Here is a 12522-nt window from a genome sequence, read left to right as displayed (position 1 = left end):
CACACTGAGAATGGCCTTTTAAAAAAAAAAAAAAAAAACAAACAAAAAAAAAAAAAAAAACTCCTCAGAGATGTGAGGCAGACTAAAGAAAAGCAACTCAGATGTGTTTCAGGCATATGAGACCTCTAAGCCTGGTGGAGGCAGAAGAGTATGGAGAGATTCAGGTTACCTGATGGAAGAGCCTGGGCCTTCCTGCCTTGGATGCGCTTGGCCAGCCGCGGGAAAGGCTGGCAAAATAAAGCAAAGCTCCTTCTTAGCCCTCTTATGCTCCTACCCTCCATCTCCGGGGGTGCTCTCTAGGGTGCTGTACCAGTCTCCGCAGGGTTTTCCGTACAGGGAGATGGGCAAGCACAGCACAGACTGAGGTAAATGGGAAGGGACCAGTGATGTGTGTGTGACTAAAGGAAGCTTGTTTCAGAGCATCCCAACTATTTCCAGGCAACCAGAAGGCAGCCAAGGAGGAAAGAAGGGGGGAAAAAAACAAGGAAGAGCTACTGTCTGACATCCGGTGTTCAGAAATGACACAGTACAGCTGCTGATTCTGATAGAAAATAATTTTCCTTCTACCAACTGCTGATCAGCCCCCCTCCACCTTCGAACATCAGCCACGGCTTCTCGTCTGAGCTTGATAACTGCACTTGGGTTCTTCGTCCCCCTTGTACTTCTGGTCTCCCTTACCCGGCACCATGAGAAAATCCCTTCAAGTCTGAGTTCTTGGTATCTGGCTCACTCGCTCTGCCCTGGCTGTCAGCTGGAGGTCATGATCCAAATGAGGTTACGCTAGCAGGTTCCGATCTGTCCATGGGGTCCATGGGCATTGGTCTGATCTCCACACCAGAGAGCTTGCATTTGCATGCAAGAGGGACTCGGGCTGTCAGGCTATGCCTCCGGCTGGTGACGAGTGAGGTGACAATAGTCTTTGAATGAGTAGGCTACCTCGATAGTGTGCGCTTCAAGACTCCACAAATAAAGGCCTCCGTGAATGCACTGTTTCCAGGCTGTATACTGAATGGCATTGTTTACTGGCTGTGTATACTGTAGACACAAACAAGTTTATCCACTCTGGGCATGTGTCTTTTCTCTGTAGGCTTGTAACAGTGGATTAGGCAGGCCAAGGTGCACCCAGTGCCTAGTGTAGCATGGTGGCTGATTCATCCTTCCCTTTGTTGCAATTGCAGTTCCCCAGGCAAGGCTTGCAGCAGACCCAGCAGCAGCAACAGACAGCCGCCCTGGTGCGACAGCTCCAGAAGCAGCTTTCTAGTAAGTACCCGCCCCACGTGCAGCTGGGGGGGGGTGGGGGGTGGGGGTGGGGGACGTGGCAATCAGCAGCTAGAAGCCTGGAACGGTGGGAACTCCTCAGAAAGCGCACCATGTTCTCTGTGCCACGCTGTACGATGTTTCGATCACATTCTGACAGTAATGTTTGCTTTGAGGCAGAGGGCAGAACTAGCCACGAGCTGACCAAATTTAACCATAGAGGTTTCGGAGGACTGTAGACAGATGGGAGGCAGGGTGGAAGGAGATTGCAGCCCTTTTGGATTGAGGAATGGAAGAGAGAGGAGGTCACTGGTGACTTCTGCTTCTCTGATCATTCAAGTTCTTACCTTGCTATCTGACTCGTAATTTTTTATTGATTAAAAAATAATTAGATAAACACGTTGGTACCATTTTAAGTATGTTTCTAATTGAAACAGAATTAAATCACCTTCCCCCTCCCTTTCTTTTGTCTAGCATCTCTTGGCTACATTCTGTTAAACCCCTCCTATACCTCTCCTATCAAGTTGATAGCTTCTTTTTATTTGACTGCTTTTGTTACATAAATGTGTACATACACTCCTTTGTACATACTTTTTTTTTTTTTCATGTTTAGCTTGGTCCAAGACGTTTTATTTTGTCTTAGTTTGATTGGTTTTGGACTTAACCTATTTCTTTGCCTGGAAAAGAAGCACTTTTCCTCTTAATTCAGTATTTTTCCTATTGCTTCTATGTGAACTTCCCAAAGCCCAGCTAAACCCCGATTTTCCTTCTTTGGTTTTGTTTTATGGTGCTGTGTATAGAATCCTGGGTTTCCCGCACGTCAGACACATGTTCTGTCTCCTGACTACAAGTCTCTGCCCAGGTGCCATTTTTATAAAGCTTGAACTGTTAAAAGGGGGACATTCAGCCTGTGCTTTGGAGCTGGATCATTCCCATACTAGAATCTCAGGACAGAGCCGTCTCAGAAACGGACTGAGCAGCCTGTGTTGTGAAACACAGTGGCCTAGAGTCAGAGGGACTGCAGTCTTTGCCAACATGGCTATTATTGACTGGGTCATATTGTCCCCTCTGTGCCGAGGAAGGTGACAGACGCTTTCCCCTGGCTTCCAGATTCACTGTTTCAAGTTGCAGAGTGAAGCCCGCTTCATGCTGACAGTGGTATCCCATGCACTGAGGGGTGGTAAATACTGCCTTTCTGCCTACATGTTCTGCATGTTGGTTTCCTGACAGAGAGAATGCCCGAACCCCTACTCCTTGGGTCCCAACCAGTCATGCTTAATATCTTGATTTTTCTTTTTTTTTTTTAATTTTATTCATTTTGGTCTTCAACATACAATGTATTCCTGTTTGTGCTTTTATGCAGCATGTCACCATGTTCAATGAATACATACATGAGATTTTTTTTTTAATTTCCAAAGCTGAAATGCATGTATTTTTTTCTTGTAGCCTTGCTTAATTTTGGTTACACCAAGTAAACTCAATTGTTTTCCCTATCTGTTACTTAGTCGGTATGGTCTATTAAATAATCTGTGATTAAACAATGAAACGGAATGAGGTGTTAGAGTCAATACTCTTTCTAAGAATACAGTCTGAAGGCAGAGGTTAGCGCTGCAGTATTTACAAGTCAGTCCCGAGGAGCCGGGGAGCATGTTGGCTTGCTCTGCTATGTCTTATAGGCTGGGGCACTGCTCTTGAGCAAGTTAGATGAGTCAGTTTCTCTAATCCCAAAGCATTGTGTTGGCAGGTGTGAGATTCTCACATGGAGATGTCCCCTCTACAGAATGCACTTGGTCGCCCAGTGTGATTATTGGCCTAGGGTCTAGCCAGTTGGTCTGTTCCCCCATACTAGAGGCTGTCCCTGAGAGGAGCACCAGAGCGGAAGCATTATCTGCAGCACAAGTTTGTTCCTGTAACGGTTAACTCTGCTTTTCCACTAGGTAACCAGCCACAGCAAGGAGTGACCCCCTGTGCGCACCCTTCACACTTTTGAATCTGAAAGAGAAGACACGAAGTTTATGTTTGCACTGAGAAACAGAAAATCAAATTTATTAGTCATCATAAGAAGTCTCCTTTGGTCTTTGAGTTATTTATGTTTCCCTATATTTTATGCTACACTTCTTGCAGAGGTATTTAAATAAGAAACAAAGTTGTGGTTTGGTTTTATCATTTTCAAAGTAGGTTGTAAAATGTGGATCACACAGGCCTACTCCAGATAGTGTGGTTGGTAGGTGACCTTTTGAAACTGGTGCTTTTTATCTCATATTTACATAAAGAATGAAGTACGGTAGGTTTAAATATTTATGTATTAATGAATGATTTTTTTTTAAAGCCTGTGGTAGACCAAACTACTGATTTGAAAGACGTGGCAGTTCTCACGGGAGTATGACACTCTCTGCATCCCCCTGTGAGGGCGGGGCGAACATTGATTCACATTGTTCTAATTTGAAATGTTGATCATTTCATAAGCACTTTATAAACTTTGTTCCCAGTTATGAAGGACTTTGCTTTCGTTTTGTGGTCCAAAGGTGCTGAAACAGATTGTTGCTTAGTACTTCCGCTTCTTCAGGGCTTCAGAGATGTGCGGGAGCCTCTTCGAAGTGACTGCACTCAATCTTGTTTCTGGTGGCAAGCTCTTTCACCAGATTCTCCGTGAAGGTACAGCAGCTACTGGAGGTCAGAAGAGCCACGGTGGAATCGGTTCATTTACTTACTGCCAGTTTTGGTAAAAACTGTCCAGTTTTGATTCTTCAGAACCTCATGCCAACTTGAGAAAAAAAAAAAAGATAAACAAATCTCACAGCTGGCCTTAGATTCTACTGTGCTTAGACTTGATATGGTTTCCAGAGAGTCTGGCTTCACAGTCCAGAAGACTCTGGTAATTCATCAAAGGTGTACTTACTGTTAATTTTGTATGGTAAGTATTTGCTATTTTGAATTTAATTATTAATGTTGGTGTCCGTCTTGGTTGTGTATTGCTTATACTGTATTTATAAACTGGTGCAAAAAGCACAAGTAAAGTAAATTATACATCAAATTTATTATAAAGAAATAGTAACTATTTTAACTTTGTTCAAGTATGTGGTAATTTGCTCCTATTAGAGTGAAAAAATACAGTAAATTATTATCAGTTTGTGTAACTTAAGAGTATTCCATATAATATTTTTTTAGAATTAGATGCATAAAATTTTGAATGTGAAAATTGCAGGGCATTTTAAGACACATGTAGGGAATCTCCCCTTGTTCTTTGTTGGGTTCATTTTCTTTTTGCCATATGATTTCACATGTAATGTAGTCAAGCATACTGTGAATAGACTGTGAAGAGCAAACCATGTAGAACTACTTTTTAAAAAATGTAGCTAGTACAACTTTAGATAATTTCTTTTGCAGATCATTATATAAATAGTTTATATCTTCCTAGGTGAGTTACTCATTCAAATGACCTCAGATACATGTTTGCTTCCTTTGCCATGGCAACATCCATGTGAACTGCTTTGTACACTGTGAAATATAGCCCTCCAGCCTGCTTGTTTTGTGTTTACTCTGGGCTGGAAAAGACTTTGCCAAACATTAAAGACCATTCTTTCCACTAAGTGAGCATTCTGTCTGCTTTCGACAATGCAGTCCATTTCAGTCAGCTTTGCTTTCCTCTCCGGAGTCATGCTTCCAGCTCACAAAGCTAGTTTTCTTCAAAATAGCATACCACGTGACTGCATTGGCAGAACCACCGCAGCGCGAATCTTGTGCCTAGTGGGTGAGTCACGCCCTGCTCCTTCTGGTCTTTACTCAGTGGTTATTGGTAGTTAAGATTCCAGTTTCAGTCTGAACCATCCTTTTCTGTAGCTCAGTATCGCACACAGCGGCAGGAGTGGGGGAACTGCGTAGTGTTTGTACACACTTTACACCTTGCCGAAGTTGGCTTACTCGTCTATTTCACACGAAGGCGATGGTCCCTTTGTTGCTGTTTGTTCTGTTTCTTGAGATGAGGAAGGTCATTCATGCTAAGGCCCTCTTAAGGAAGAGATGCCCGCGGTAGCTGAGGAAAAACCTAGAACTGTTTCCCCCTGTGCATTGTAAGGAAAGCAACTGGAGTTTTTAAATTTAGTTGTCATATTTACTACCACTTAATTCAGCACTCTGAGAGGGTTTTTTTTTTTATTTATCTTTCATAGCAAATGCATGCAGGTGGTATTAAAATGGTCAGAAGGGAAACCCCTGTTGTGGATTACAGATAGGAAATTGTCTTAAGATAGAAAGCTCAGCTTTTTAAGATCAGACCTTGAACTATGATGGAATCGGGTGTACTTAACCTTAATTCCTGGCTATAAGAACCCCTTAATTTATGTGTTATATTACAGGCTGATTCATTTTAGGATTGCATTTCTTGTTTTATTTACTTTTCCTCATCTGAAAGTAGAGGTATCATTCAACCTCTGGCAGCCATAGAGCACTGATGTTAACAGCAATCAGCTCATGACTGAGGCAGGCATGATGGAGACCCAGTGGAGTTAAGTCTCAAATGATTGGCACAAGCTAACAAAGCGCTCGGCTTTAGTGTTCTAAGCTAACTCAGCAAGACTCAAAAAGGCTCCTGCTGTTCACACATAGATGACTGTTTGGTTAGAAGCCAGAGAAATTATGTAAAGGAAATCCCAGACTTTGGAATAAAAGAGGCAAATCATACAATTAACCCCCATATATATTTGGGTTGAATTAAACATGGAATTTAAGTACAGCGAATTACACAAAAAGCATTCAGATTTTAAAGACAGTGGAACTTCATTATGTATACGAGGTCTAGACTCTTGGAAAGGAGCGATTCCTCCTTAGAAAACCTTTCTTAGAAATGGCTCCGAACAGCTGGTGCCTTAGCTAGGTTTTAAAGTTAGAAAGCAGTTCCATTGTCCTTGCAGAGCCTTTTCAGGGTGACAAATGTGTGGACAAACGTGCAGCACCCTTTTACATTCCCTTGTGTGTGAGCACTGGGCTGCTCTTTCCATGTAGGAAAGCTAGCCTGCATCCATTTGGTTGGCATGATTTTTTTTTCATGCGGGTATTAAAGCAATGGGAGTTTTCAGCGTGAACAAGTGAACTACATCATAATCAAAACAGTTCAGTGCTTGTTTTCTGTAAGCTTTTTTTATCAACATGTTTATAAACCAGTGACAAAAATATGTGTACATTAAGATGTCCATAGACTGCAAATTTCATCTTTCCCAGTGTCTCCCCCTCTGAGTGCGATGTGTGTAACATTGGTAGAAGATAGACATTAGGCGGCTGGCGACTGAGAGCGAGAGGAAGCTCTCTTTGCTGGAAATTCAGGTGCATTTGCCATTTGTTATCTTGTAGAGGATCGTTTTTTTCTTAATGTTTGTTATTTGTTGGCAAAATCAAAGTGCCTTAAGTTAAGAGTTGGCGTTGAAATCCATAGAAAGTCAGCATCGGTTCATAAATGCATTTATTTTCAAGTCTCTTCTGCATGTCCATTGTAAATTTAATACTGTAAATGTATTCAGATTCATTTCCATGCCTATGGCTGCCTTTGATTAAACTTCTTCCAAAAAAAATAATAATAAACCCTTCAGATGTTGACTCTGCTCAGTTTTAGTTGTTCTTCCTGTCAGATGACTTGAATGTAACTTGTTGCGTAATCAACACCAAGTGGGTTCTGTGCTGTGCATTTGTAGACTCCAGAATCAGAGGATCGGAGATCCTGAATGACCAGGGTGCCTTGTGGGTAAAGCGGCTCATTTCCGTGGGGTTTGCTTCCTCTGGCCTTTGAGAGCAGTGAGTGTTCTGGCTTCTCCCAGATGATCTCTGGCTTGGGGACGCCCAGGGCCATACAGTGAAGCCGAAGTGCCTCTCCTGTCCTCCTGAGCATGCTCCGGGGTGGGGAGTTTATAATTCGGGGAGGGTGGCCCACGATCATCACCGGAACAGTCACTACTGCCTGGCCAACACTGTTTTGAGCCTTGCAGATATAATTTCCCCTGTCATAAGCGGTCACTTCTTTGATGACCAATGTGCCATTTTCATGCAGTATGTATCTTCCATTAACGTGGGGTGTGTCTATTACATAACCACTTGGCGTGGTCCATTTAACACGTGGCTTAGGGACCCCATCGGATACACAGTGCAGTGATAGAGATTCTCCACTGACCCCCTGCACCATCCCCAGTGCATGTGTCAGGATAACTGGCTTCTGGCCGATTTCTAGTATGACGATCTTCTCAATATAGCCCACCTGATTTCTAGCTGCACAGCGGTACTTCCCTGACTTGTTCCGAGTCGTTCTGTGAATGATGAGAGAACCATTGCTCGCTATCAGGTACGGGGAATGTTGCCTTCTGTTAGAAAAGCGCGTGCCGTCCGGGAGAATCCAGGTTATTTCCGGGGGCGGGTTCCCATCCACAGAGCAGTCCAGTGCTGTGGACCTGCCAGCCTGAGCGCTGACTTTTTCGTTGAATGGGTTTCTGAACATTGGTCTTCTCAGCATTTCCAGGACCTCTAGCTGCACCACCAGCACACTCTCACCGCCTTCGTTCCGAGCCACACAGGTGAAGTCCGCTGAGTCGGAGAGCCTGATGTTCCGGATTTCCAGGGTTCCGTTCTTATGGACTGTGATTCTGCTCCCATAGTATGGAGCCTTAAGGAGAATGTTGTCCGGCATAATCCACGTGATCTGGGGAGGGGGGCTCCCATCGGCTCTGCAGTCAAAGTGTTTTTTGGAGTGCCGAACAGCTGTGGCTTTAATAACAGTTTTGTTTGTGTACAGGCCATTGATTAGTGGAAGCTTAGAGAGAACATCCAGTTTGTACATTTTGGTGTCATCACCACTAGGGTTCCGAGCTACACACACATACTCCCCAGAGTCAAGCAGTTTCACATTATTAATGGACAGAGTTCCATTGGCATGAAATACGTACCTGTCGTTGGAGAATGAAATGACGTCATTGGAAGGCAGCAACCAAAATACACTTGGCTTGGGTTCCCCAGTGACCTCGCAGTCAAGAACAGCTGTGTCTCCAGCCTTGATCTTCATGTGGGTCTCATAGCCTTGCCGTATCCGTGGCATGGCCGTCACGACCGTCAGGTGGACTTTCATTTCGTCTTTCCCTAAGGTGTTCTGGGCATAGCAAATATAATCTCCTTCCTCTGCCATTCCAACTCTGTTGAAATACAAGGTGCCATTGTGGAAAAGGGTGTACCTCTTGGTCCTGCGGCCACTATCGTCAGCTTGCACGGCGTTGTTGATCATTGTCCCATCAGGCAAACTCCAGGAGACCTCAGGCACAGGGGAGCCAGAAGCCTTGCAGTCCACTTGGAAATCTTTCCCATGGAGCGCTCGCTGCTTGAAATCCTGCTTGTGTTCAATTTTGGCAGGTGTCAGTCTTAGGCGGACGCGTATCAGGATCAGATCATCTCCCATTTTGTTTCTTGCCACACACAAGTAGTCACCCCCGTCCTTTTCCGTCACCAAGCCAATAGCTAAGGATCCGTTTGGATAAACCTGGATTCGGCTGCCCATTCTAAGAAGAAGAGAGACAAGCGTGAAAGCACAGCTGATTACCGTGGGCAGAGTTACCTTTTTCCAAGACTGGACATGGAGCTGAGGAGATGGCTCAGCTAGCAAATGGTCTTTTGCACAATTACAAGACCTGAAATTGGATCTCCAGAGCCCACATGAAAGGTACACATGGTAGCGTGCATTTGTAACCCCAGCACCAGGGGCATGGAGACAGGTGAATCCCTGAAGCTTGCTAGGGAGCTCGTGTAGCTGAATAGTTGAGCTTTGGGTACAGGGTCGCTAGAAAGTGATTGTGGAAGGCACCTGCTGTTTAGTTACCTCTAGCCACCCCACATGACACACCAACATGAGCGTGGGCACACACACGAAAAAACTTAAAAAATTGAGACCAACTTATGCACATTTGTGGAAAATTATACTATGTAGGAGTGGCCTGATTTATGTGATGCTACTTCCCTCCAGCCTTACCAAGAGATGACTGCCATAGTTGTACATGTAGATTATTACTATGAAATTCTGACACAGAGATACAATGAAAATCATTGTTACTATCAAGCTTATCACTGTATCTACCACATCCTGTTGTGTGTGCTTGTGTGCACGCGCGTGTGTGTGTGTTTGTGTGTGTGTATGTGTGTGTGTGTTGGCATTAACTTTATGGATATTTCTTAGAATGTTACAATGAAGATCTTAATCACCTACTGTTATCCAAGCCATTTGCTTTAAAAAAAAAAAAAAAAAAAAAAAAAAAAAAAAAAAGCTCTGTAACCAGGTATGATTTACCTGAGTAAAATAACTCATATGTATGAGTTAAATTATTGCCTGATGGTAGTTTTAAAATATATTAACAAGGCAAACATTAAGTTATTAACTAGAGAACAGTTTCTCCTCTGCTGGCACAGAGAACACCAATCTAAGCCTCATTAGAAAAGGAAGCACCTGCTGTCTCGGCAGCTGTAAAATGACTGGTTTCTGTATTAGCTTCAGCACTGTGGACTGCCACTGCATTGTCTGTAATTGCCACATTGACCACCAGATGGACGATCTTTCCAGATTAAACTGAGCCTAGGAGTAGAATCAAGGACACCTAAGTGTAGTTTCCCTCTTTCTTTCTTTTGACAGCATGAGCTAAACTCACAAATCAAACTCAGAAGTGTGTGTGTGCGTCTGTGTACACTGCGGTCATCAGGCCTGGCAGTGGGTGTCTTTACCTGCTGAACCATCTAGCCTGCCCCAAAACTTCTTATAGAATACATTTTAAAAGCTTCTAATGGGGGCCAGAGAGACGTTCCAGTGGCTAAGAGCATACAGGTCAGGACAGCAGCAAGCATCTTCACCTGCCAAATCATCCGGCTAACCCAGGACTTCTTGAAGCATAACTGTTACCCAAGTCAACAGCCTCAAGTCATTTTAAGACCTGGAGAGTACTATATAGAGAATAATATAAGATAGTGTGCTTTTTGTTTTTCTCAAGTGTGGAAGGAATTTCTCTGGAAAGACACCAAAGTGAAATCATGAGAATGTACACACAAATAAAAGAAATTACTGAAACTTCGTTCGGATTTTTTATTTAATCTTCAAGTATTTCTCCCATTTTATAGAGGAAATCTTCAGATGAACTTGATTCAAGTTTCAGGAAAGCCTGTCTTTTGTCTGGTGGCACATTACCACCTGTTATTAATTTCTCCTAATGCATTCTAAAACCATTTATTTTCAAGTTTGGCTGCATTATTAAATCTTCAACCTGTATAGTCTAAAATACTTGGAGCCATGCTCCAAGACTAGGATGTATGGCTTATGTGATGTGGAGTTGGCCCAGACATCAGGCTTTTCACATGATTGTCACATGTAGGAGAGTCTGAGGACTAATTCCTTAAATGCTGGTATGCCTAGAGCCTGTGTTAGCATTGTATAGGGCCAAATTTATGCATTTTTCATGGCTTCTCTTCCCAGAGATTCAGATTCAATAGATGTGGAACTTTGACCACAGTACTTGACAAATATCTCTGGTTACTTAGGGAATAATTAAGTTTGAGATCTAGACTCCAATTTTAGTGTGCACTACACTTACCTTAGGGGCTTCTAAGAACACAGAATCTTTGTCAAAGCAATCACTGTTTCTGACTAATGTTAATCGGTGATTCTGGTTTATGTTAATGCTACTGGTAAAGAGATAGCCTTTCATACCCAACAACAACAAAAGTGATACCTCAAATCTGATCTAATGAAGTTCCAGAATATAACATCCTCCATTAGCCAACCCTGGAAGAACAATGACATAAGAACAAGCTTATCTCCTTAGGAGAGGGCTGGGGACTTTTGAAGTAGCCTTGAAGTAAAAAACCTCAAAAAGAGACAAGCATCAATTTGACAAGATTGTCTTTGCTTCCCTGTCAGCCTGACAAAGTCTAAAATAAGCTGAGAATCTCAACTGATGGAGTTTACATACCACGTTGCCCATGAGTATGTCCGAGGGAGATTGTGTTGATTGATAAGGGAGGCTCCCTTCCCTCCTCTCTCCCTGGTTGGCAGCATCCATAAGCAGTTGCTCTTGGGCTGCATAAGAAATCTAGCTGTGATGTGGGATGTCCTTCTGTATATGTGTTGCTCTTATTGCTTAATGAATAAAGCTACATTGGCCTATGGCAGGGCAGAATATAGCCAGACTGGAAGAGATATCTAGAGAGAGTAAGGGGAGTCAAGGAGATGCCATGTAGCTGCTGAAGGAGAAAGATGCCTTAATGGTAAGCCACAGCCTCATGGTAATATACTGATTAATAGAAATGGAATAATTTAAGATGTAGGAATTAGTTAATAAGAAGCCTGAGCTAACAGGTCAAACTATATTGCAATTAATATAGTTTCTGTTTGATTTTTTGGGTCTGGGCATCCAGAAGACGAACAAGCAGTCTACTTTTACATAGCTGACCATGAGCCAGTGAGTGAGCTTTCAAACAGCGCTCCATGTTCCTACTTCAAGTTTGCTATGGGATAATGATCTTGTACCCTGTGAAGATTTGTCACTTATATTAGCTTAATAAAATGCTCTTTGGCCAGTAGGCAGGCAATCAGAATAGCAAATTCTGGGAAGAAGAACGGCTCAGTCTACAGTCGTCACCCAGATGCAGAGGAAGCAAGATGAGAATTCCTCACTGATAAAAGAGACCAAGCCACATGGCTAACACAGACAAGAATTATGGGGTAATATATAAGAGTTAATAAGAAGCCTGAGCTAATAGACTAACCAGTTTATAATTGATATAAGCCTCTGTGTTTCTTTGGGACTGAATGGCTGTGGGATGAGGCGAGACAGAAACCTTCGTCAACACAAGTTCCTGTCTTAAGCCCTGACTTCTTTCAACGTTGGACTATAACCTGGAAGCTGTCATAAACTCTGTCTTCTCCTAGTCTGCTTTTGAACATAGCATTTGTCACAGCAACAAAAATAAACTAGGGCAATAATGATAGAACAGCTGTAAACATATGCACTAGATAGGGTGCCATATATATATATATATATATATATATATATATATATATATATAAAGCAAATATTAGATCTGAAGAATTAAGTCCAGTGCAATAATAGTAGAAATGTTAATATCCAATTTTTTCAATAGAAAAAATCTAGACAGGAAAATTAAGAAACATCTGGGTTTGACTACACTGAGAAAACCAACCTCACACACATTTTTAGGACACTTCATCTAATCAATATAATAAACATTAACACTTGGAAT

At 42.6% G+C, this 12522-nt stretch overlaps 2 protein-coding genes across 4 annotated transcripts in view; one reads left to right on the top strand and one right to left on the bottom strand.

Annotated features, from left to right (window-relative positions):
* Positions 1-4847, top strand: part of Med12l (mediator complex subunit 12L) — a 304160-nt gene extending 299313 nt beyond the window's left edge. Inside the window, exons 43-44 of the mRNA XM_038347254.1 lie at positions 1179-1260; positions 3195-4847. Of these exons, the coding sequence (XP_038203182.1) occupies positions 1179-1260; positions 3195-3247 (135 nt within the window). The 3' untranslated portion in view covers positions 3248-4847. The remainder of the gene's footprint in view (positions 1-1178; positions 1261-3194) is intronic.
* A 1088-nt stretch (positions 4848-5935) lies between these two features.
* Positions 5936-12522, bottom strand: part of Igsf10 (immunoglobulin superfamily member 10) — a 28368-nt gene continuing 21781 nt past the window's right edge. For all 3 annotated transcript variants that reach the window (XM_038347252.1, XM_038347251.1, XM_038347250.1), the window contains one exon: positions 5936-8783. In XM_038347252.1, coding sequence (XP_038203180.1) covers positions 6875-8783 — 1909 coding nt within the window. In that variant the 3' untranslated portion in view covers positions 5936-6874. The remainder of the gene's footprint in view (positions 8784-12522) is intronic.

This window comes from Arvicola amphibius, chromosome 11 (genome assembly GCF_903992535.2).
Source record: "Arvicola amphibius chromosome 11, mArvAmp1.2, whole genome shotgun sequence".
Lineage (NCBI taxonomy): Eukaryota > Metazoa > Chordata > Mammalia > Rodentia > Cricetidae > Arvicola > Arvicola amphibius.
The sequence above is the reverse complement of the archived record's forward strand: the minus strand, read 5'-3'. Positions and strand labels throughout refer to the sequence as shown.